Raw genomic sequence first — 25,859 nt, 5'->3', positions numbered from 1 at the left:
CTTGCTACATTTTTTAATTGGGGCATTTTAATCCGTGCAGAATAGGCTGAATTGCACAATGTGAACATAAAATTGGTGCTAAATACTCTACCTTACAGAAATATGGAATATGAGAAATCTGATGTTTAGTGTGGTGTTTTCTACAAATTTTAATTGCTGCTCTCCCATGTTGTTATTTATTGCTGCCCATGGAGGTGTCACAGAAGCATTTTAAGACAATTTTCCTCAAATGTGATAGTATTGTCTTTTACTGTTTCTTAGTATAGATTACACAGAGATGTCCAACTTGTCATTTGGGCTTTTTTACTGTTCAGTGTTATCACCTAATTTATGTTTATGGGTAAATTCTTCTGGCAGCATCCTCAAGACTTGTGTACAAGTTTAAATTTTCTTCACTTAGGATTATTTTTATTCTTTTATCAGAAAAGACCACACAGACATCATATTATGCAGGCAAATCCTGGGGTTTTTTGGGATTAGTTGTGTTTGTTTGGAGTCTTTGTTTTGGTTTTGTTTTTTTTAATTTAAGTTGACATGGAGCATGTACAAGAGGAAATGCAAGTCCATGTGCTGTGACTGATATTTTATACCAAGGAGATTTTTGGGCAGGTATTTTGCTAGGAGAAAGCTTTTTCTACCTGTTATTTTGGTGATAAGGGATTATAGCTATTAATGTTTCGTTTTTCTTCATAGAACCCCTGCAGCTGGGCTTTAATTTGTTTGGTTTTCTGTATATTTATGTAACTGAAAACACTGGGAAGTTACTTTAGTGATTATTGCAGATTTCAGCTGCTAATCATTTTGAATGCTCAATATCAAATTAAATGTAAACTGTAGCTCATACTATTATTTCATGCTATTTATTTTCAGTTAATAGTACCCCCTTATCAAGGAGAAGTTTTCCACAAGTCTTTCTCACTTCCCAGTTCTCCTTCAGTGTGTTTTATCTGTTTTGCCTGTTTCTAACCAATTTACATCTGGAAATTACTTAATCAGGCAGCTCTTTTCCTAAGCATTAAAACTTGAATTTTGAGAACTTGAGTTTTATTCCACTACTGGAAGTACAGCCTGTTTATTGGCTAATTTCTACTCTGCCCTTGGAACATAAATGTATTTTTAATATATGCAGTTAAGGGGAGAGTATTTAATGAAATAGTTTCAGTGATGTCATCATCTAAGTTTATTTTTTGTTGCTACTGTGTAAATAGTATTTTTTACTTTAAGGTTGAGACCTTTGATTATATTTTGATAACCGTTAATTTCAGTTGGAGTTTTACTCTGGGATGGAAGGAATCCAACTATTTCTAAATACCACAATGTGAAAATTACTTTGATAGTAGATTTTTTTTTTCCTGCTATGTGCAACTACAGGCATCCAGTTCACTTGGTGTCTTGCTGAATTGCAGTGCAGTTTTATTCCCTTCTCTGACTATCCAAATAAAAGTGTCTTTGCACAGCACAAAGCAGTTCAGGAATATGTTTCTGGTTTGCTGTTTGGTTTTAATGTGGAAACTTTTTTTTTATTTCTTCTTGGAAAGAACTTTTTTGTCTCAGTTACATTGCTGTTGTCTGTTAAATTGCATGGAGAGCTATTTCTCACTCAGTTCCCAAAGGAGTTGGTGGCAGGAGGTTTCTTCCAACCTAAATCATTCTCTGGTTCTAGATTATGGGGGAGGAGTAGGGGGTGTAAGGATGGAATTCTATTTTTTATTCTATTTTTTCATTAATTTTTGTGTTGGCAAGAGTGAGACTGTAAATGTGACTGTGTATTTAGGCAGGATAGGCAGCATTAAGAATGTGCCTTATGAGAGTGTAATTAAGGACCATATTCCCCTATCCTGGAAGGGCTCTGCCTGTGGAGCTGAATAATATAAGTATCTCTGCATCAATTTATGAAAAGTTTATGAACTTTTCCTATAGATGTAGTATTGGAACATTCCTGGTAACTTTTCTGACCTCTTGTTTGGTTTAGGCATCCCATTCTGGATTGTTACTAATGGTGTCTGCTTCATGTGTGGAGATTTGTTTTGTAGAATTTTAGACTCCTGGAAAAAAATTTAGCATTTAAGCAAATAAATATAAATGGTAAAAAACCACAAGGCAATTAAAAATACTTATTATTATTTTGTGAAAAGTAAGTAAAACATTTTTATGAATCCTGTCTTCGAGATTAACGCTACTTTCAATGCCTCCCAACAGCACAGGGAGTTTGTTGCCACACTGTTTTAGTTTGAAGAACCAAACTAAACTTTAGAATTTCTAAACTTTGAAGAAGTTTATAAGAACACAAAAAAAGTCACTTTTATCCTTTGATCCTTTCCTGTAGTTCGTGTGTTTCTGTGAAAACCATAAAATTCTTTACTCTGTCTTGAAAAACAGATGCAGTTTTTCCTGAGAGCTCTGCTGAAGGGGAATTGGGAAGAAAAGTGAAGCAGTTGAGGGATGCCAAGAGTGCTTTCCAAGATCAGTTTGGTGGGGAGGAACCACTGCTATTTCAAGCAGTTCATTTCTGGTGTCATCTGCAGCACGGACAACACCAGCAGCAAATTGCTTTGCAAGGGTTTCTTCTTTTATACCTGACTGCAAGCCCAAACTTTTCTTTAGATGCTTGAGTATATTCTTGAGCATTGTTCATGTAGATTTCTATGTTGTTGATCATCTGCCCTTGCTCCTCAACCAGAAGTGAGATCTGGATAAAGAGTTCTTTCACATCTTTGATCTGGTTCTCCAGATTGACCAGTTCTTTGTGTCTCTGCTCAATCTCTGACAGCTGAGCTTTAGTAATCTTGACTTCAGTGAGCAGATTTTCATTGAAAATCTCCCACTTTCCTTGCTGGAGCATGTCATTGACCTCATCCTCAGCCAGCTCTTTGCCAGCCACCTCGAGCTGGCGGAGGATGAAGGTCCTGCACTTGTCCTGCTTGGCGGTGATGGCCTCGTTGTAGGCGAGCATGGCGTGCAGGTAGCGGTGGGACAGGAAGGCGTGCTGGGCCGCCAGGATCCTCACCGCGGCTCGTGCTGGCCCCTGCTCGCTCTCAGCTCTCCTCACTGCTTTGGCCAGCTCATCCAAACCCCTGCGCACGTGCTCTGCCTGCACTTTGATTTCCCTGGCTATGTTCGACTCCTTTTTGAGAACGCTGAACCTCCTCATGGAGGACACGAGGCTTTTTTGTTGTTGGCTGAATTTATTGACTTCTTCCACCAGGTTATTAATTTCGTTCTGAAGCTTCTGGATTTCGTGCAAGTGCCTTTCAGTGATGGGCTCTTTTTCATAAATAATGGCCTGCTGTTCAAACTCCTCCTGCTCCTCTTCTTGGACAGTTGCACCATTGTTTTCTCCTCCCATCTGTAGTTCCTTAGCCCTCAGTTTGAGCTCTTGCAAACGGTCTCTCATGGTTTTTGTGGTCAGGATTCTTTGCTGCTTTTTTCTTCTCCCCTCTTGCAACACAGGAAGTTAATTCCAGTATCTTTGTTGTTTGGTTTGTTTCATTGCACTGTAATCAAAATGTAACAACAATCAGTGTTAGTGGTTATACATATATATGAAAAGTAGTTTTGGGATCAGAGCTACTTCTCTCTGCACCAAAGTAAAAGTAGCAATGAGTTGGAATGGGGGGTACTCTGAACAAGTTGTGATTTGTAGCCCAAGGCCATTTTTGAGGTATATTTGTGAACTGAGACTGGAGAAGTGTGGAGGGGTAGAATGTTAGAAAATAAAGATAGTGCAGAAGTACCCCCATCATCTCACCCCTGATGAGTTGCAGCTGTAGTAGTTGCTAAAGGTTAGGAACAGGCCACAGCTGTAAGGATGAGTGCTGTAAAGGAGTGGGTCTGCTGGAAGAAGAGCTGGAGTTTGTTGGCTGTGCTGTGAAGAGCTGCCTGTCAGACATCACCAAGAAGGTATGGAACTTTTGAAATAAGATAACAACAGAGAAGACTTTTATTTTGGGGAGGAAGAAAGAAGTCACTCCAATTACTTTACTGTTACTCTTTACTTGGTGAAAACGAATCAACTTATAAATCTTTCTGGAAGTAGAAGTGAGTGTGGCTGTGCCATTTTTGGATTCTCAGTAGGAAATATTTCAGTTTTTGAGATTATGAGACAGACTTTGTAACAAATCGGCATTCTGGCATGAATTAAGATTATTAATTTGGCCACACTCAAAAACCTTTCTCCATTTTCCTTGCCTGGGGAGTTAGATAGTAACTGAAGCAGTTAGCTACAACAAAACAGAAAAACAGATCCCTCATCATTTCAGAACTCTAATAATTTAGCATGAAAACAAATTAGTTTTTTATGTTTGAGCTTTTATGGAGTTGAATTCATCTCACTGATGTTACAGCATGAAGATTTTCTAAGCCTTTTTGAATTATTGTTATCTATGCTTACACTGTCATTTACATTCTTCATAAAATTGATGCAAATGTGCATTGTGAACCACAGTGAGCCATAAGTCAGTGCTGCTTCTTATTTAACAGAAAGCAGATTTAGTTTTGTTTTGTTCCCTAGCTGTTGTGCAAGCTTTACTGGAGAGATAATAAAGAGCAAGCTATTTTCTAAAACACGCCCAATGGAAACTAAGTTCAGCTATTTTTAATCATAGGGAAGAAGGTATTTCTCTCAAACTCCACAGAAATGATTTCCTTGGACTGTGATCAAGAATGGAAGATTTCAGTAAGAAGTAACATGTTCAGGACTAGAAGATTATGGGATTTTTATTTAAGGTCTTCTGGTTCAATCAGATGTGTGGCTTTCAAAGGGCTGTTAAGCATAAAGGTTAAACAGCACAGTAGTGTCTTTTGGCTGTTTCAGAGCTTTTAGGGCTGTTTTCTGAAATAGTAGCATTAAATAGGTAAATCATTTAAATCTTATTAAACCCTGATTCTACAGATTTCATTTTTTCTTAGCAAGCAAATGTAGGATTTCTTAATAGTATCCAAAAGATGCATTTTTAGAAACTGCAAAGGGTTTATCCAGTAACCTGTCAATATGCAAATGATTCTCTTCTATTTGAACAGTTCCAAATGATACTGCTGTGCTATCTCTGCTCTCCCATGCATATTTCAACTCTCTAAAGAGATTTTTGTGGAAGTCATGGAGTTGTGCAGTGTGGACACGTCTTCACAGACTTAAATCTGACTTTTTGCAGAAGGATTAGCTGAAGAACAAAACTTGAAATGCTTCAGAGGTCAGTCATGAGAAAGAATGTCGATATTCTACCCTTGTGTGAATTTTCTTTACTGCTTTTTTTTCCCCCAAATGCCTTAATATTTGAATTTAGTGTTTGTTGATTCACATCAAGAGCAGACTTGTGATCAGAGTTTACAAGTTATTTATTGGGGAGTGTTATTCTTAGGTGAGGAAAATGCAAAATGTGTTCATTTCATGACAGTACTGCTTCTGCACTGCTGAATTTTTCAGTGGATGTCCCCATGGCAGAAGCAGGCAGTTTCTGCCTGATAACATTCTTCAGGAATGTTCCAGAGCTGCTTGGCACCACCAACAGGGAAAGTTCAGCCTGGGGCATGTGAAAGGACCCAGGGCTGCTAAACAGGGCTTCAGAGAGTGACCTGAAAATCTGTTCTAGTCCAGCCTCACACATCTGCTGACCCATGCTAATTTAGCAGGGCTGGGCAAACCTGGGATTACAAGCAAATTCTAAGGGCACCATTAATGCTTATGCTGTGAGGTGACAAGAATTTCTTGCATCCAAGGGAATTGGTGCATTGCTCTTGAAATAGCTGTGCTCCTTGGAGTTGGAGGGAGGAACCTCACAGAACTGCAAAACAAATCTGCAAATATTGTTAAATATCAGAGAAGTGAGCAGAAAATACTGGAGTTTTTTTTTTTTTCTTGTTTAAAGATCAGTCTCACAAAAGACTGGAATGCAAGCAATTGAATCTTGGTTTCATATCTTCTCTACTGTTGGGCTTGCCTTCAAAGCCTGCCACTGAACAGGCTTGCCAATAATTGTGCTTGATTACAGTGGCAATTGGAACACATGCTGGTTTCAAAGAAATGAGGATGTCTTCATGACAGAGATAACCTTGGGAATAGTTGGCTTGGCTCCTTGAGTGTTCCACAACAAGCTCTGTTCTTTTACTGAGTCCTTGTTTTGTCCTGTGTTTGTATATAGGGGCACATCCTGTTGTTCTTTTGACTGAGATGAAAGCACTTCACTTTCCTTGAGGTTTTTGTCAGTAAAGGGAGAATATGCCCATTCTTTAGAGTGGAGTAAATGGAATATGTGGACTGAAAGCACTCCAGTGACTTAGTGTGGCCCCTACATTCACTGCCCAGTGCAGTTGTTATCATGCAAAACCCTTGGTAATTAAGTTTGTTCTTCTTGAAGCACCTTTATCTATAGCCATATATAGTTGGCAGGTTCAAAAATGCATTTTTCACATCCTTGTCAAATATATTTTAAGGGTATTGCAAGAGTCTTTGCCTTCTGATAACCTAACTGTGTTGCTTCTCAGAAACAGGGTTGTGTGAATCTGACAATTTAAATGCCATGTGTGACTGGGGAAGTCTTGATAAATACAATTACCTCAGCACGCTGACTAGGGGAATAATAGATCCTGGTAGCTGGACCACCATTAGAATCTGTCATCATGATAAAATATGTCTAGAACTCAAAGATAATGAGTTTGACAGAAATGAAATTTTTTATATTATCTTCTGCATTTGGAAAAAAAGGTAAGTTGAAATAACCACTTGCTTTATTGCAAAGCAGCCACATAGAATGTTCTTCCACTTGTCTGATAAATTTATCAGTAGACCCAGGAAACATGGAGCCTACATCCAAAAATAAGATTTGGCCTACATTAAGTTAAAAGACATAATTAGGTATGTGAAATAGGAAAGTTAATTATATGGAATTCCCTTGTTTCTGGTTGTACTTGGGTTTATTGTCTTCTAATTTGGCTTTTTTGGATTGTTTTATTTCTTCCCCAGTCCCCAAATTACCAAAGCCTCCTGTTCATTTTAATTTCTTTAATTCTGATTACTGTTTCTTAGTTATTCAGCACTTTGATTAAAATGCCTGTCAGCAAAGGCTCTGTTTCTATTGGATCTTTGATACAATTTGCCACCTCACCTTGGTTTTAGTGTATTCTAGAGAAGAGGACTTGCAGGCAATCAAGGAACAGAATCCTCTCTTTAAGAGCTCCTTGATATCTGTGTTCTGGCTCATGCTGCCTTCTTTACCTCTGCTGAAACTGCTGGGTTTTTGTTTGTTAGTGGCCTTTTTTTTGGGGGGGGGGGAGGGTTTTTTGGTTTGGTTTTTTTTTAAATGACTGCCCCAAAAATAAGGGTAGGCTTGTTTTCCCAACCCTTAGCTATGAGTCAGTTAAGGGCACTGGGTAGGCTTTCAGGCAATGTGTCCCAAGGGAACTTCATGTTACATGTAATCCTAAACATTTTTAAAATTATTATTTCTTATTCATTTCCAAGCTTCAGTGGAATTGCATTACAGCCCTGTCATGTGGTGCCAAGAAACCCATCTAACTTTTTTCTGAGCACAATGGCAATGAGGAAATCTTGGAGTCATACTCTGGAGCTTGATTTCTGCCTAAATGTCTTAAGTTAGCAACAAGAAATTAGTGAGACACATATTATTAAAATGGTTCTAGTTTAAAATCCTTACAGTAGTCTTTGGGGAAAGCTGGTGTTTTGAGTTGAAATTCAGTTTGTGCTCTCTCATGTTCTCACAAGGAAAGAAGGCACTTGTTGGGTGGTGTTTTGAAATCTTGCCCTGTTACTCAAAGATGTATCTGAAGTTACTAAAGTAGGACATCTTGTTATAAGTTAGATTTAGTTTCTCCTTTGTTTGTAAAGTTTCCTTTAACTTAAATACCTTGTAAACAAACCTACTTAAACCAAGGATTAGAAGACACAAGGTGGTTGGATGAAAATATGCTCTTAAGCATCTCTGGTGTAAGATAAGTCCTTGGAAAAACATACTTAAAAATAGTTGTACGTTCAGGTTTCTGTTTGTGGAAAGTGTGGGAGTGGTTTAACAAGAAAATACCAAAGGCAGAGAGCTTTCCCTGCCTAAAAATATGCCACAGATGAGATGAGAGTGCACAATCAGTAACAGTTTGAGCAAAGGGGATGATCACAACTCCTCTCTGGGCAACCTCTGCCAGAGCCTCCCCACCCTCACAGTAAAGAATTTTGTCCTAATGTGATGTAAATCTTTTCTCTTGCATATAAAACACTTTTGCCTTGTCCTATCACTATGTAAAAACTGCCACAAGACTTCCCCAGGGAAACCAAAATTATCAGAACGTGCAAGAATAGAAATGCTGCATCTGAAGCAAGGTAGCTTGGAATTGTCTAATTATTGTGAAATGGATTGTGGGAGGTGGAGAAATGTGGATATTGAGTAAAACCAAGAAATTCAAATACAGTGAAGCAGACGTGAGTATTCAAAGAATTTAGAAGGTGGGGAAGAATTAGGCCAAAGTTCCTGTCCAAGTGTAGCTAAATCATGCTGTTCTGGAGTGAGTTTTCCAAGAGACATGGAGAGAGGGAGAAGAGACTCAAGATGTTCTTGGACCTTGAACCACAAATCTGTAACACAGACTGTTGGAGGAGAAATATCTGTCTTGCATTGGTGTTTTGCTATTTTTGAAGTATTCGGTTCAAAAATACCAAGAGTGAATCAGCTGCAAATCTGAGCTTGTTCCTTGGAGTTTTGACATCTTTGTTATGATTGTGTGGCTGCAGATGTAGACTTGGGGAAAAGCATCTGCCAGCATTTCCATGTCTGCAGTCATTGCTGCTGATACTTTGGGTAGTAGAAGGTGAGGAGTTCATGCTTTGGCACTGACATAATTTCCAGTGAGGGTGATGGACACTGCACCTCACTGACAAAACAATGATCTCACTCTGCAAGTCTCTTAGTCTGCAGCTAATTCTCTGTAAGTGGTAAGAACTTCATGTTTTGATGGTGATTTTTTTCACCTATTTAACCAGAGATCTGCTGTCAATGGTGTTCTTTAAGAATCCTCACAAACCTAGAGGTCACAGAAACCTAGAAAGTCATGATCTCCTCTGCCCAAAGATCACTTCATTAAGGTCCAAATATTGATATATTTTAAAGCAGTATTTGCAAGTAAAATAGGAACAAGAGAAAGGGCTGCAGCAGGATAGAGTACAGGTGGGATTGTTTCCATTTAATAGGATATGTAGTTTGAATTCATGCTTAACAGCTTTGTATTGCTCTAAGTGGTGTGAGAGGTTTGTCTTCCTGACAGTAGAAATGCAGACTCAGAATCTGTGCTGTGCACCATCCCACCTGCTTTACATTCCCATTTCATCTCTGTCAGACCACAGAGCTGCCTATCACAGCCTTGGAACTCGCCTGAAATAAATGTAAGGCAGTTTTAAAAAAAAAAAAAAACACATAGAGGCAATTTTACTATACTTAGTTTGCCTATGGCTTGACATATCAGGGTGAAATAAGAGTATAAGAAATCAATTCACTTCTTTTTTTTTAATCTTGTCCAAAAATATATTGTTATATCACTTACTCATAACAAATATATTGTTTTGGAATTACACATCTGGAAGCTGAACATAACTTGCTTTAGGTGAGCTCAGCCATGGTTGGCTGCAGCCTGTTTGACTAAGAGGTGGGATTGAACTGATAGCAGAGCAGTGTGTCACCAAACATTTTCTAAATAGGAACATGATTCAGACCTGTGGTGAGAATGAGGCCACTTAAGAAAATGAAACTAATTATAATTGCTGTTCTTATGACCAGTTCAAAAGCTAATAGGAGACTAAAGTTGCCTAGAGATATTGTAAACAGGAGTAGTTTAGAATCTTAGTTTTAACTGTTCTCTTATTTAAAAGTGACCTGGAGGAACTGTCTAGGGAAAATGTTGACTTATTGAAATGTCTCCTACAGCTCCCTGAAGTTGCATGAAAGCAGGCCAACAACCTTGTAGCACTTTAATCACCTTTTTCTCATTACAGTTTACCATAATATTCAAAGCATTGTTTTGCATGAGAATTGAAGGCATGAATTGAAATTTAGTCCTTTAATTTGAGAGAGAGCCATGTGTTAACCGTCAAAATTTACTGATAGGCTTCTCATTGTCAGCAACCCAGAAGGAGCAGGGGCTTGAAATGCTAAAGAAGAATGTGCTTGAGGATTCTGTCTACAATTCCATTTGGAAGGCAATCTGCAAAAAATCATCTGATAGAGCAGGCTCAGAATTTCATCAAGAGTGCTTTCTGTGGGCCACTTGAAACTCTTGGTCTGTTCTTCTATTGGTTTGTTAAAAGTTTGAAGAATTATATTTTCCATGACTTCCTCAAAAACCTCATGAACTGCCAATAAATGAAGAAGGAACAAGCAAAACAAGCAGGCACTTATTTTTGCCTGTGTGTGGGTCAGGAGTTTGACTTGCATGGAAGTTAACATAAGCAACGCATAAAAAGGAAGTTTTTCAGGCTGCATCTGCTGAGGGCTCGCTTCTTTGGAATAAAGCATCCTTGTGATGGCTGTCCACAGGATTGCTCAAGATAAAGGTTAATGGATGAGAGATAAAAATTCCAAAGGGAAAAAGGGTAGAGTGGCATTTTTAAATAGAAGATTCACTGTAGAGTGAAGAATATGGCATTGTTCTTTCCCCTTGTTTAGACTGCTGTTAATTTCAAAGGTTCTGGCTTTGTTTTCCCAGCTAATTCCATCCCTTAAAGCTATGACTTCTTGAAGTAGCCTTAAAGTCTGATCTTGATCGTAGGTAAACCATTCTCATCAAGTTCATTTTCCTATAGTTGCTCTCAATCATGGAGGTTGTTCTGATGCTGTAATATTTTGACCTTAGGGATGCTTTGCTCTTCATAAATTTTGATGGACACTCTGCAGATCTGACACAAAATTTTGGGGTTGTGATCACTGCTTCTAAATAAATATAACCCCAAAAGTAGCATATCTGAGACATTTTTACAGATTTTGTATTGCCAAGTAAACTTTTAATACTGCTTTGGTTTCTATTGGGGTTTTTTTCCTCTGTTTGTGCAGTAATTGAGATTTTTATAGGCAGGTCAAGGAACTTCCATAGCATTCAGACTTTGTTTTTCTCTAGCAGAAGTGGCTTCTAAGAGAAATATTGTCACTGAGCTGTAGATGCCAGTTGTGCCAATGCACACATAACACTCCCTTTCCACATTGTTTCCCGTGACTCTTAAAGTTGAAAAGCTCTCCAGTTGCTTAGAAAAATCCCACTTGATCTAAAAGCAGTAGGTGCCAACTTTGTCTTTATTTCTTGCATGAGGTCTGTTTGTTACACTAAGACAATTCATATATACTGTATGTGAAACTGAAATAAGCCAAGCATGATTTTATAGATGAAAGCTTCTTACTGAGCAAACTTAAATGATAAACTAACAGCCACTCGGCTGTGCTTTCAAGTATGTTTTGATATATACCTCCTACAGGTTTTTAAACATGAAAAATTGCTATATATGAAGTTGAGCTGACTTGGAAAATTAAAATCAAGGTCTGTCTTTTAAGATAACTGATATATTCCCTACAGAAGGGGTTTGTTTTGCATAAAACTTGCCTCAAACCCTGGTATTCCTGTGAAAGAGCAGCAGAGCTGTGAGTCCATGTTCACCCACAGAAATACCGAACTCTTTGCAAGGCAGACCTGCATTATTTTTGTCTTGACACTTTAGGCACATTTCCATTCTAAATCCCTCTACAAAGACTTTTTCTGATGTTTGTAAATTTATAAGCATTAAGTAAGAGAAGAGTGTTTACCTCTGAATCTTGTGCTGGTGGCTTTTACCCTTTACACAGGAACTCCTGAGGTTAAGCTTCAGTATAATCCCAAAAAACATTTTTCCAGAATATTCCCTAGGCAACTTGGCTTGAGTAACATTCCATGAAGTATTTCCTTCATTCCTCCTAATTCTTCTGTCGGCATCCGAGCGTGATCATCCTCAGGAGCGGTAGGTAGGGTGAGAGAGAAACTGCCTTTAGCAACTGCAGGACAGGCAAATGGATTACTCGGTGCCTGGGGAATCTGGTCGTGCCTGTTTGAAAGCCAGCCCTGCTGGAGGCGGATCCCTCGCAGTGCCAGGAGCAGGAAGTGCCTTGGAGCAGATCCCTTTAGGAGCTGTGAGTGCAGCACTGCTTTCCTTGGAAGCTCCAGTGTCGCTGCAGGCTTTGCTTTCTTCTGCACCAAAGCGTGGAGGGAAAAGGAATTACTGAGGGTAGGTGCATCTGTTCATGGGGATAAAAATAGCCCCTACAGATAATGCATTTTACTGCAAAATACTTGAAGTCTGTTTAGAAGTTTGACCTAAAGTCTGAAGTGAGCAGAGGGGTCCATCAGTAGATGGACCTCAGCAAAACCACTTCACTTTCTGGGGAGAATAGGCAGAGAGCTGCTTTTCCAGGTACAGCACCTCAGCCGTGGTTTTGTTAGTATTGCTGCAGAGAAAGTGGAAGCTAATTGACCAGAAAGACAAACATGACACCTTTGAAGGTGTTAGAGGTTAAAAATCAGCAGCTACTGCGAGCTGTGGGATGTTAGTGTCAAACTGCCACTGAGCTATGCAGCTTACCAGCATTTCATTCTGCTTCAGCTGTGCTTTGTAGGCTGTGCAGAGCAAACATAGTGCAAACAGTGCAGTTATTTAATCTTCAGGTGAGAGAGGAATAGGCTATGGCAACAAACACTGCTCAGAAATATGTCCTTCAATTAGCTCTAGATGAATTGACAGCACTGCTGAGGAATGCTTTTTGAGTCTAAGAGGCAGCACAGTAGGATTTTCAGACTGGAACAAAAATAGGTTATGTGGGGGAGAAAAAAGTGGAGGTAACTTTTTTCCAGTCTTTAATTACTTTTTTTTGCATTGCATCTCAGTTTTTCCCTGGTTTAGCTTTGGTTTCATAGCTGAGAGGACAAGTCTAATTCTAGCTGGTTGGTAAAAAGAAGCAGTGCCAGAGTATTATAAACATGCTGAAAGTATCATAGGTTCTGTATCTGCATTGAGCAGCAGTTGGGAAATCCCTGCACTACATCATACAAAGCACTGCAGAAGTTCTGTCTTTAAGAAATGGGAATTCATTATCAAGGAAGGGCAGGGAAGAGCTTTATGCTCTTATCAGCTCTGCAGGCCAAACCATCAAAGTTCTAATTATCATTAAGATGTAGGGATTTTTATCTCCAGGATGATGATGATAAATAAGTGAATGGTTTGGACCGCAAATAGTTAAGAATGGTGAAGATTGAGAGAGCCTGGACATGTGAGAAGCTGCTTTTCTATGGTCTCCTTCATAAACAAATTCTTCTTGAAAAGGAAGATGAAAGATTAGATAATGAATCGTAGCTCATGAGGGTAATGGTGACAAGGAATGTGGAGTTTTGGGCTGTAGATGCAACACAGCTTTTTTCTAATGTTTTTGATGCTGAGAAATCTCTTGGGAGTGAAACAATTAAGAATTGAAGCTCTCATACTGGGATTCTGGAGAATAGAGACAAGTAAGGTCTTCGATCAAATTCAAGTGCTGACAAGTTCTGGTAACTGTGGAGTGAGTTCTTACCACTGTTCCTTCCCAGCAAGGAATTAACATAAATTTGAAGTACAAGCTTTGGCCTAAGTTCCCTAAAAGCCATTTCAGTTAATAAAAATGACTTAAGATTTCAGGAGGAAGGCTATGATGTCTGGTTCCAAGACCTTCTGCCCCTGAGCTCATGGATGCCAAATATTTCTTTTCCTATCCAGAAAATGTCGCTAAATTTCAGAGGAACATTATTTTAGTGGAATTCCTTTATTAGAGAGAAGCAAGTACAAATTTCGTATTTTCTAATAGTGCTATGCAGAACTCTAGTTTGGATTATTAATGTTATAAAAAGTGCAAAATAAGGATTGTAAATTGTAAATTAATGTCTGTCTTCTAGAGTACTGTTTCCTATCATATATAATTGACAGGACACTGATCTTCATCTTACAGCATACTTATTTTGTGAGTTACATGGGAGTCTTGCTTTCCTCCATTTAATAAAATATAGTTTTTAGAGCCCTTCATGCAAGTTCTTCCCTCTACACTTTAAGTTTTACTCAGGAAGAGCAAATTCAAAACATTGTTAAGCATCAGAGAGAAATGCTGGGTAGCAGGAAGAGCTGAGATGATCCTGAAGCACTTTTAAACAGGGAAATGCTCACAGTTTGGGAAGTTGCAAAACTGTGAGCTTTCCTCCAGAGACTCCAAGATGTAAAGCAGGATGGTCTTTTATGTCCATTTTCTTAACTGTAAATATAATTGCTTTCTCTAGAAATCATTTATTACTAAGCATGTTGGTGATTATCTAACAGTATCTGATTAAAATGGTGCATAGGCTCACATGCATATTGAGTAGAAGAAATGATTAAAGCTGAAACAAGGAATTTCATCTTCTCTTTCTCAGTCTTCTTCCTAGTTTTGTCACCAGCTCAGCTTTTGGAGATGTGAGAGCCTCTCTTGTAGCAGGATGCTGAGTGTTTCTTTTGATCTTCCCTCCAGGCTGGCAAATAAGCAGGACAGAGAAGGAGCTCTGTCAGAAGCAGATGTGATCGAGTCCTTATCTCTGGAAAGGCTGGTTAATGAACACAAGTGTCTCTGTCAAATTGTAAGTAGATTTTAAGATGCTGTGTTTTCTCATATCTGTGTAAAGCTTCCATTAAGGTAGGAAATTAGGCTACATGGCATAAAACTGAAATTTAGATGTAGTATTCATTGTCCTGTTAAGAAAAAACCGAGCAGGAAGTCATTGTGGGGGGAGCCAAAACCAGGAGTCTTTATGAAAGCTGCTTAATATTGGTCAATATTTCAGATAATATATCCAAATTAGTAGTCCCTGAAGTTTTGCTTTAGGCCTTTGTTTTAATCTCCCAGTGTCTTAGATAGGGCTTTACTTCCACAGTCTTTTCCTGATGGCAATAAAAAACATTTTGAAAGATAATGAGGGTTATGGTGTTATTAACCAAGATAAGAAGGCAGTTTTGCAGAACCACTTAAGCTTTGGATTTCAAAATTAAAAAATAATTTTAATTCATTAGGGAGATTTGCAAAATTCATAGAGCACTACATACTGCTATTATTTTCTCTAATAGCTGAGTTAGAGCAGGGCATAGCTCTGTTTATTATGTCATGATTATCTGAGTGTTTTTCTTCTGTTAGTGAGCTTTGCACTATGCACATATAGCAATCATAAAAATTAAATTTGCAAGTTCATCCTTGTTTTTTTTTCCCAAGGACCTTCTGTGCCAAAAAATGTTTTCTTGAAAAATAGTCAGTAAAAGATGACCTGGAAGATACTAGTGTATTCCAATACATCTGAATTGTTTAATTTCTGACATGCTGTTCTTGTTCTTTATTTATATTTTATGTGTAATTAGGAAAGACAGCAGATCACACACTCTTAGGAGTGTTTCATACTCTAATGGACACCTTCTTTACCAGGCTCTTCCCAGATAAACATGGTCCCAAAGTCCTTCAGTAGGAGAGCTCCTGGGGTCAGTTTAAACAGAGGCATTGGGAAACAAGATGGAAAGTTAGGCAATGACCAAAAAACCTTTTGTTTCTTCTTGTAGTTAGTTTTCCACTGGATCTTTAAATTTCACCACAAAGTATTAAAGCAAAAGGAAAGAGTAATTAGTCTTGCTGTTGGACAGTGTCAATGAAAATGACCTTCCTCTTTTTCTTATTTAATATGTCTGTATATTCCATTTTTCTGAATTTTTATATTTTGTAACCAAACTGCAGCAACAAAAATTTTGGTGCAAACTGAGAAGAGCATTGCCCCAGTGCTGGACAGTATTTGATCTCAGTTTTCTGAGAGAAACAAGTTGTATACATCTTCTATACATGTCCTTCCTGAGTAGGTTCTGCTAGAGGGTACTGCAGGGTTCCACAGTGAAAAGGACTCATATTTGAGCCTTAATTTAAACATAACTGGTCAGTTGGTTTTTTTCTGTTCTAAATTGTACATTTCATATCTGACTGTGGTGCCATTTAAATCCTTGTCAGATGGAGAAAGCACTGAGGGTTTTTCAGATGTTGGCATTGGAGAGGCTTTTTTAATCTTGATAAACACAAATCCTGAACACGATCAGTGTGAAATATCATCTCTACATGTCATACACAGTGCTGGTTCTTTTCAGTTGTTACTCAGAGAATGTTTTAAAAGACACATACAGTGTTCCAAAACAATCTGGAAAACAGCTCTCAGGAGATTCTGAGAGAGTATTGTTTCCATGTTCCAAGCTTGAGTCAAGTCCTGCCTCTTTTCTCCCAATTAAAGCCTATTTTACTTGTCCTCCTGACATGAAAAATTAAGAGGAAATTATTTTTTTCCTATTTGCAGTTTCACCTTATGTTTTTGAAGGCTATTGTCCTATCTCCCTGAAGTGCTTTAATCTCAAGAGAGGCACTCTTGGTCCTTCAATGTTTTCTTACCAGATGTGTTCTCAGAACAATTTCAGAACTATTTTCTCAATGAGGTTTGTATTTCTCTTTCAACAGATTTGCCTAGATCATGTTTCTCTCACTTGCTGCTGAGAGTATAATGACAAAAAGCATTACTCCAATTGAATTGCAGTGCCTGTTCTGATGTAAAAAATTGGTTTGACAACTTTTCTGTCAAATTCACAGGAGATTTTATTTACCCCCGAGGTGCTTATGAACATGTTGAATTTTTTTCCATGAACTGAAGCAAAGCTGATTCTCTTTGATCTCAGATTTTTCCATTGTGATTGATAAATCTAGCATGGACTATTCATAACCCATAATTCAAACCCCAAGTGTTTTACAAGCTTCACAGTCAGCAGTCATTGTTCAGCTAATTTCTTGTTTCCAGTCAAGGAATGTGTTCTGAAGTGCAAATGTTTCCCTCCTTTTCCATACATTTACAGGAGCCTTGCTCAGCGATCATGGGCTGTGGGAAAAAAATTGACAAATCAATCAAAAAGGGATTATTTTGGCTTCTCCATATCATAGCAAAAGATTTTGATGCCTTAAGTGAGCGTATCCAGAGAGACACTACAGAGCAGAAGGCACTCGAGGAGCAGAAGAAACTGGAACGAGCTGAGCGAGTCAGGAGGATACGGGAGCAGAGGTATTTCCTGTGATCCCCACTCCATCCCTTCCTCCCTTCTCTGAGGTATCTGGGTTGTTCCTCTGCATGGATCTTATGGGAAACAGGCTGTCCAGGATTTAAACCTCACAAGCTTGAAGTTTTTGCCTCTTCATCCCCTTTATTTGATTTGCTGCATGCTGGAAGTGTACTTTGAGAGTTGTGGGATAAATTTGGCCTTACTAATGTAACTTCACAGAAGGCTAACCTAAAAAATAATTCCTGTGGTTTAATCTGAAGTTGTCTTCTAAAATAAAGTATTAAGTTTGACTCTCTAACCCATATGTGAATATCAAAGACTAGATATGAAAATTTATTCAATACTATGCTCAGTAAACTTCAGGATATCCAACAGGTGAGGCATGAAGGAACTAAAGATGATGCAGTGAGGGAAAGCAGGATAACTGATTTATTACTCCCCTTCAAATCCCTTTCTGGTCTTTAGCAGCCTGCTGTGGTGCCTGTGAAGAGGTGATGTGAATAATTTACTGGGGCATTCTTAAAATATTTGCTGAGCACCCCTGTCCTCTCCTCTGCCTTATGTAGGCAGAGAATTTGAGGCTCCATTACTGTGAGAAGTAGCTGGGAAGTATCTTAGACTGTATTTTGGCTGTTTTGGTTTGAATAATCTAGTAAATTACTAAAGTACATTTTAAACAGCTGCAACTTGACATGGTCTTCATATAGATTTCACAAATTTCTAAAAAATTGGTGGGCTCCTAATCTGCCACACACAAAGCCTCCTGACCATGTTGGATTGTGTTGGGTTTATGCCACACTGAGAGGTGTAGTGGGGAGGGCAGACATTGTTCTCTATAAAATTTATAGCTTATTCGTAATTATTTATTCATTCTCTCTCTTTCCCCTCCCATTGCCCCCAAAAAACACCCCCAAAACCAAACACCAAAACCACTGAAACACAAACCCAACAACAATGCTGAAGGGAAAAAGAGGAAGGAAATGCACCTGAGGAGGAAGACCCTGAGCCTGGGAAATGTGGAAACCCCTTCCAGCCTATATCTGCTGTAATCTCTGAGGTAGGAGAAATTGTTGAAATCTGGATCTGTTTAGAACTGCTACTAGCAAATGTCTGAGAGGCAATGAGAAAAAGGAAAGAGTTGTTCTAAGTCTGTCTGCACAGCCCTTTTTTAATTCTTGCTTTAATCTTGGCAACCTTGTTTTCTGTGCATTGAATCAATGTTTTAGTGATAAGAAAACCTCTATTATTGATTAGGGAACAAAAGTTTTGTAGACACAGTAAAATAAATGTAAACACGTGACTGAAAACATTTCCTAATTAAACTCCTGGGATTCAGACGTGGAAAATATTCAAGGTCTATTAGTTTCTTGTGGGGTGTTTCAGTGATGTGGTTGAGTCATATCAAATCTTCCTGATTTCTTAATTTATTCAGATTTGTGAGCATAACCTCTTTTCAGTTGAAAATACGCTCTTGAGAATTTTTTATTAATTTTGAAATATGAAAATCACATTCATGTTAATGTTTCCTTAACCTACATTTCTGAGTTCATATTTTTTTTTTATTCAGTTGCCTGGAGATAACACAATCTAAAGAAACACGTAAACTTTTCCAGGAAGTAATTCAAACATTTGCTTTTTTCCAAGACAAAAGCACCCATATCCACAGAACATGTCAGGGCAGCTACATGCACAATAATCCATTTAGTAATAACATCAAAAGCAAGAAAATAAAGTACAGGTGGGAATATTGCAGAGATGGTGATTTAGTGATACAGAATTATGAACCAGCCAGTTGCCACAATAGATATTTATCCAAACTAGGATAGCATTTTCTGGTGTCTTAAGCTCTCTGTATCTGTATTTTTTTTAACTAACACATTAAAAAAAAAAACTAGTTGAGGAGGAAGAAAGTAGAAGGTTGTTTTGGCTTTTTTTTTAACAGGATCAAAAATAAAACAAGAAAACAGGCAATAAATCTAAAGATCCTTTTGTTTTATAATTCCTCCTCCCTTCCTCTGGATAGGACATTGGAAACCTAATTTCTTCATCTATTTGAAAATAAATTCTATGCTAAATGCATAGAATTTTTGGATATTCTGAGAATATTTTCATTTTTAATAACTTTTCTCTCCTACTAGTCAGTTTACAGCATTAGAAGTCATTTGAAAAAATTCTCGTCCTTTTTTTTTTGTTAGAATGAAAAACAGCTGGAAAAGGAAAAGAAGAGACAAAAGCTGGAGACTGAAAAGGCCACAATTGTCTTGAAACCCCAAGCAGAGCAGGACCGCTTATCAAGCAGCAGTAGCCAAAACACAAATGACAGCAGGCTAGAAAGGTCCAACTCTACAACTGCCCAGCTTTTGCAGCATGCAGAGGAGAGTGACCAACAAGCCTCAGAATGCCTTGACTCAGGTAAAACTGCTGCCTTTTAAATCATTTTGTGGGATTTTTCACATCCTTCTGTCCATGTTATTTGTCATGATACCACAGAGCCATGGTGTCATCTATTGGAAACATAAAAACACCAGGAGTAGGTTATCTAAGTTGAATTTCTTTATGGAAGCATTAATTTTGCATATACTTTATGCCCACAGTTTATTTTCTATAGCAAAATGTTGTGTGATTTACATTTCCCATAATTGTATGTCTAAGTCTGGACTGAAAGCTCTGATGTATCTCCCCAACAATTGTATTAGAATATTATGTAGGATATTACCTGAATATAACTGTAGGATATATAATGTTTGGGTTTTTTTTTTTTTTTTCTGTTGGATGTAGATAACAATAAGAAAAAAAGTAAAAAACCAAAATTAAAAAGGGGTCACAGAGTAGAACCTGTTAATGCAGAGGACTCTCTTCCCAAGAATCCTACGCCACCAGCAGCCCTTCCACCAGGTAAGTGTAAAAACAGTAATTCATGTCTCAATTTGTAGCTGGTAATCCTTTAAAAGTCTCATTTGTGAAGGATGAAATGGGACTGGTTTTCATACAGAGAGGAGCTACTAAACCTTCCTCTCTAGAAAATCTTTAATGCAGTTTCCCACTTTATGATGTGAACTTCCAGCAGTATTGATTTGGCCTGTTCCATGGAGAAAACATCATTTTCCCAAAAAAAGAGCCAGCAACTTGATTAGTCACCTGAAGTGATTAAAAATAGCAATATTTTTAAGATGAAGCATTTTATTTTTTGAAGTATTTCATTGTTCTTCACCATGGATGCAATGTAGTGCATAGCTTGGGCATTTCTAAATGCTTTGAATTCTCCCAGGGAGATGTGGGGTCTGTACAGCTCAGAATAATCCAGAATGCTCTGACAGTTTCTGTTTTCCTGTAGTTGGATGGGGAACTCCCAAACTTAATAGACCTGGAAAACTTGAGCCTCTTGGTGAAACACATCATCCTGGTAATTGAAAGTATTTGGAGCTTTGTACCTTTTTAAACCATTCTCCATTGTCCATTCACTTCTACATTCACTTCATTCTTTGTCTGTTTTTCATTTCTAAATTCCAATTTTCATTGACCAAAAGCTTTCCCTTTCGCTTAGTAGAAAGCATCTTTTTGATTTTTTCAAGTCTGATTTTTTTTTATTAGGAAAAACAGTGAGTTCTCTCCAATTTCCTTATAAAGTTTCAAGTGGTATGGGATATTAGAAGTTGTCAATAATCTGAAGTTATTTGCACCTAAAAAGTATCAAGTGACACATTGCCAAGAGTAATGGTGCCAGTTACTTGAGTCCAAATGCATACTGCATTTAAAATGATAATTTTTAACTGGAAATACCAAGGTGCAGTAAGCAGTCTTGATTTCTTGCTTTAATAATTACTATTCTCTATTTTTGGAAGATTGTGGAAAACTTTTTCATATGTTGATAGTACATTTTTGAGATGATAGCTTCTTCATTTTTCTTACATTTTTATTCTTCAAATTTTGAAAAGTGAATTTGGAGACATCTGGAACACAAGAACAAGGAGCTTTTCTGCCAGAGAACCAAAAAATGCCTGAAGGGGAAATAAGATTTCTAAACCCAAAATATTTATTTCTCACAGGAAGGAAATTCATGTGCTTAAAATGTGATTTGTAATGTTGATCCTAAACCCATCTTGCTCTTTTTTTTAAAGGCAAATAGAGAGAAGGTGACAAGAAATGAAAGCCAGATGAAGAGGTAGGGAGGGGAAGAAAAGGAACTCAATTTTTATCTGTGCCTAATGGAGGTGTTGCATTCTGTAGGAAGAGTGTGGGTGGGACAAAGAGGAAAAAACCTGCTTAAGCTAGGTGTTAATTTGTAAAATAAGTACAATTATTAAATAATTTTGGAAGCTGAAAATGGCAAATATGTTGGTAGGGAAATTATCTCTTGACTAGAGGTGTAAGAGTAAACTTGAAGTACTCAGAATTTATAGCTAAATTTAAGGCATTGCCTAATCTTTGGGAGATGTTTTCTTATTTCTGGGAATTTTGAACCACTCACCAGATTGACACTTGGAAATCCTAGCAAAAACTGCTATTAGGAAAGTGCTATTTATAAATGAGCAAAGTTCTTCACATTCATAGCCCAGCACTGTCACACCTTTAGTTAGGTCCTGATTTCCAAAAACAACATTTATTTATTTATTTATTTCACTTGCTTAAATCAACTGTGGGGTTTTAACTCTGTCAGTTTGAGATCTATAGAATCAGAGAAATGTTGAGATTGGAAAGGACCCTTAAGATCCTGGAGTTCCACTGTGAATCCAGCACTGCCAAGTCCATCTTGCACTGAATTAATTTCCTACCTGGCCTTGCCCATTTTCTCTCACACAACAGTGTTTTTCAATGAATTCTTACATATTTTGCACACTGAGAATCTGCTCCTCACTGGAAACTCAAAGTTTCCCTAAGACCAGCGGAGCCTACCTTGGATTCTTTTTTTATAATAATCCCTAACTTACATCTTCCTGAAAATCAACTTATTTTTGGTTGTCCCTTCAGCAAAGAAGTAAATCAGTGTTGATTTTTTTTTTTTTGTTCCCCCACCTTTGCCCAAATTAAAGGTGGGTTTAAAAGCTTTTTCAGACATTCAAACTTTGTAATTACACTGAAGATGGCAATTTTTCCAGTCCTGCCAATAATTTTGGCACAACATGAGATGATGAGTGCCTGCTTATTGTCATTGAGGAGGATACATTTGCAAGAATGTTAAACCTCTTTCATTATAGGAGGCAAAATTCTTTTCCAGTCCTGAAGTGCTCTGCTAGACCTCAAAAAATGGATGAATAAAACCATCAAGTGGACAGATTTTCATTGACCTTTGAATCATTTGTTACAGTTTTCTTGCAGCTGTAATTAGTGCTATTGAAGTCGAAATATTTATGACAATAACATAAAAGTGTTCTTATTTTGCTGACCAAATGTAAAGATAATTAAAATCTCAGTCCTACAGACAGCTCCACTTATTCTTGAAGTGGTATAGGCCAGTTTGTTTGCTTTTGTTAATCTTATCTGAGGAGTACAATTCTAACAGAAGTTATTGCATCTGTAGGACAAGTGGGATATATTCTTCTTGCAAAATGATGATTTATTAAAGCTGAATTTTGTGTTGGCAGGCCATCAAGGCTTTCTTGGGGAAGAGGTGGTCTGTATAAACAGAATTGAGATTTGAATGCTTCAAAAAGCTGCTTTTTTTTTTTCTTGATTTCTGCCTCTTTCCTCTTACCATCTTGCATATTTTTTTGTTTGTGAAGTGCTTTGCATGTTCCAGTCTGCATGGTTTTTTGACTCTACATCCATTACAAATGTTTGAGAACACTTGTTACTGTCTTCTGATGTACTTATGAACTTTGTCTTGTACAATTTTACCACTTTGAATTCCTTTATTGACTAAAGGAAATGCTGCAATTTTATCTACAACTTCTGAAATAGTTATTTTAGAGAGTTATTTTGGCTTGGAAGAAAAATGCTATGCGTAAATGGTTCCAAAATTTTCAGTTCTGCTCAGTATTACTGTCATTTAAAACTATGTAGTAATGCAGTCTAATATGGAAACATACTAAGTTCAGTGTTTCATTTTTCAGTGTTATTGTACACTTTGAATTTCTCCTTTCCTATTTTCAGGGATGTTTACAGATCCCCTTTGGGCTTGATTTTGCAAATGCTGATGCATGTATAACAAAATGTAATTAAACCCTCATTTGGCCAATCCATCTCTAGACATTAATTAGCACTAGGTTTGAAAGTTTGCTTGGAGGAATTAGCTCTAAACTCATAGAATACCTGGCTTTCATTAAGGAAGTAATGTAGTAAACATTGTTTGAGCCAGAAAGGGGATAGGTGACAGATTGATGTGTTTTTCTGCTCTGGAATTTCTTCCACAGATTTCTATGGCAAGCCTCTGCCTCCGCTGACTCTACGCCAAAGACCCAACAGTGATACCCATGATGTCATTGCTTGACTGGAGCACAAAGAGAATTTTAAAAAAACATAAATTAAAAATCCTATTATTTTTTTTTTTTTACCCTTGAAGGAAAATTTTTTATGGGACATTTGATCAGTATGTGGCAACTAAACATGGAGTTCATCCTGTTGTGCTTAATGGTCAGACTTTATCATTTATTTTTCACATCACCAGCTCTTCTTCAGGATTTATTTGGTTTACTTGTGAAAAGACATGGCTGTAAACCTGAAGAAAAACACCTTCAAGATCCCATAATACTGGATTGTACATTCCCACCGAGACCTTTCTCCAGGTGCTGTGCAGGTGTTGGTATTTTTTCAGGGAATAAATTATTCTAAAGCATTTTGTAAGATTCCTGTATGATAGGATGAATATAGAAAGGTTAAACAAATATTGAATATATTTTTCTACCTTTTTATAAAACAAGTTGAAAGTTTGAGTGGAGCTCAGTTCCTGCTACCAATGGAATGATACCTAGGGAGCATTATAAAGCTGATAGTCAAGTGCATAAAAATAAAGTGTGTTTGACTCTTATATTTCTTTTACAGTACCAATACCTTTTCTTAGGTATTACACTACATATTTAATATTTCTGACAATCTGAAGCAGAGGGTACGATAGAAAAATGAAAATAAATATATTTTATACAAAATAATGCTGTTTGAACTATCTGGAGGTTTTCTTACCTGTTGTTTTATTTGTTTTGTTAACTGAGTTTGACATAGGTAATAAATTCTGTGGAAAAATACAGAGTGAATGCTGTATTGTCTACTACAACAAACAGGAAAATTCACATAGAGGGAAATTTGCACTAATCAAATCATCAATTTTGATAGGAAACTGAATCAACCAGTATGCAGATGACCTCCCTCAGTTTTTAATCTCAATAATACTAAAATATCATCTTGCAAACTGAAGAAACTCTGTGTTTTTAAGGATTTCTTTAACACTTCCATGTCATGTGTTGAAAATCACATACCAGTTATACCTAAACAAGAAGGGTTACAATTTGTTATATTCCTGTTTAAATGTTTTTACTGTTTCATGAGAGACAACCAGTGGTGTATTTGTAAAGGTTCATTGTTCTGCCACTTAATGACAGACAGGAGGAAGCCCCCATTTGGGGGTTTTTTGGAGAAGCAGTATTTGGTAATTTTATATTATGGTCTGTCAATCAATAATGTGGTTTTACCAAAGGAGTTTAGGTGTTGAAACAATGTGATGTGTTACGTGTTCAGCACTTTGATATTGGAAATCCTCACCGTGCACCCCTTGCAGCAAGGAGTTGCACAAACATCTGCCATATTAAAATGAAATAATGAAGTTTTTTAAAGAGTAAAGTGGAATCAGTCTTAAGGATACTAAGTCTGGAATAGGTGGAGAGGTTTATTCCTCTATGTTTGCTAGTGTAGAGAAAGAAGGAAACAATTTCTATGTGACTACCAGCATGAGAATACTTCTGTTGTATTCTAATAGTGGAACATGATTCAGTGGAATTATTCTCAGGATTTGGTCTTTTTCCTTTCAGACAACACAATACGAAGTGGAGGGGAGGTTGCACAAAAATTTATATGAGCAATCTCCTCTTTACTAACACTAGTTTTGTTACCACTTAAGTTTTTGGCTTAAAGACTCTACTTTTGCAGACTTACTTTTTTACAGCTTCAATTTCTAGGAATGTATTACAGTTTTGTTTTCCTTCTTTCCTACAATAAATCATGGAAGTCTGTATTAAAAATAAAGCTAAATACTGCTGTGGTAACAAATTTGAGAAACTAAAATGTTGATGCTTATATATGAACTGTGTGTTGTGTGTGTGGACACATGTATCATTTTTGATTTTTGCTTTTAAAAAAAATTTTACCAGTATGTGACCAATGTACTCAAAAAGGTTTTATAAGTTTTTGTTTTATTAATATGCTTTGTAATTATTTACTATGCTGGGGGTTTTTTCAGTAATTTATACTGCTATGACTTTTTATTTGCTCAAGATGACATGTATAGAATAAAACTAATGCAAAGCCTCAACATGTTTCCTGTGTTTACTATTTTGTGGGAGTAAGTCTAGTCTATAAATATTTAAGGGCTACAAGTCTCATGTTCCTAAAATGTATGAAATAGAGTCCTTATAGACAGAATCTTTGCATATTTTTGCAGGAGAAATGTGATCACATTTAGAATATACTGATAGATTGGCAATAAGTTGAGTGTATATGTATACCTATAAAAAGCTTTAATAGTGCACTTAATATTTGAGAGATAAAAATTGTGCAGCTGCAAATTAAAAGCACAAATTAGATTTTG

General features: G+C 37.2%; 2 protein-coding genes across 6 annotated transcripts in view; one reads left to right on the top strand and one right to left on the bottom strand.

The window, feature by feature from the left end:
* ARL13B (ARF like GTPase 13B) overlaps positions 1-25,583 on the top strand; it is a 33,266-nt gene extending 7,683 nt beyond the window's left edge. For 2 of the 5 annotated variants that reach the window (XM_074531521.1, XM_074531543.1), the window contains 7 exons: positions 14,535-14,640; positions 16,925-17,127; positions 18,089-18,182; positions 19,321-19,537; positions 19,904-20,020; positions 20,460-20,528; positions 23,476-25,583. In XM_074531521.1, the coding sequence (XP_074387622.1) occupies positions 14,535-14,640; positions 16,925-17,127; positions 18,089-18,182; positions 19,321-19,537; positions 19,904-20,020; positions 20,460-20,528; positions 23,476-23,552 (883 nt within the window). In that variant the 3' untranslated portion in view covers positions 23,553-25,583. Of the gene's footprint in view, positions 1-14,534; positions 14,641-16,924; positions 17,128-18,088; positions 18,183-19,320; positions 19,538-19,903; positions 20,021-20,459; positions 20,529-21,243; positions 21,288-23,475 lie in introns of all 5 variants that reach the window. The other 3 variants (XM_074531530.1, XM_074531546.1, XM_074531537.1) reach the window with 3 other exon arrangements.
* STX19 (syntaxin 19) lies at positions 2,105-12,026 on the bottom strand. The gene is made up of 2 exons (XM_005491409.4): positions 11,784-12,026; positions 2,105-3,494 (listed from the first exon to the last, which is right to left on the bottom strand). The coding sequence occupies exon 2, from the start codon at positions 3,392-3,394 to the stop codon at positions 2,516-2,518; it is 879 nt and encodes a 292-aa protein (XP_005491466.2). The 5' UTR covers positions 3,395-3,494; positions 11,784-12,026; the 3' UTR covers positions 2,105-2,515.
* Positions 25,584-25,859: the final 276 nt, after the last annotated feature.

The sequence above is a fragment of the Zonotrichia albicollis genome, chromosome 2 (genome assembly GCF_047830755.1).
Source record: "Zonotrichia albicollis isolate bZonAlb1 chromosome 2, bZonAlb1.hap1, whole genome shotgun sequence".
In the NCBI taxonomy this organism is placed as follows: Eukaryota; Metazoa; Chordata; class Aves; order Passeriformes; family Passerellidae; genus Zonotrichia; species Zonotrichia albicollis.
This window is presented reverse-complemented; position numbering and strand designations above follow the sequence as displayed.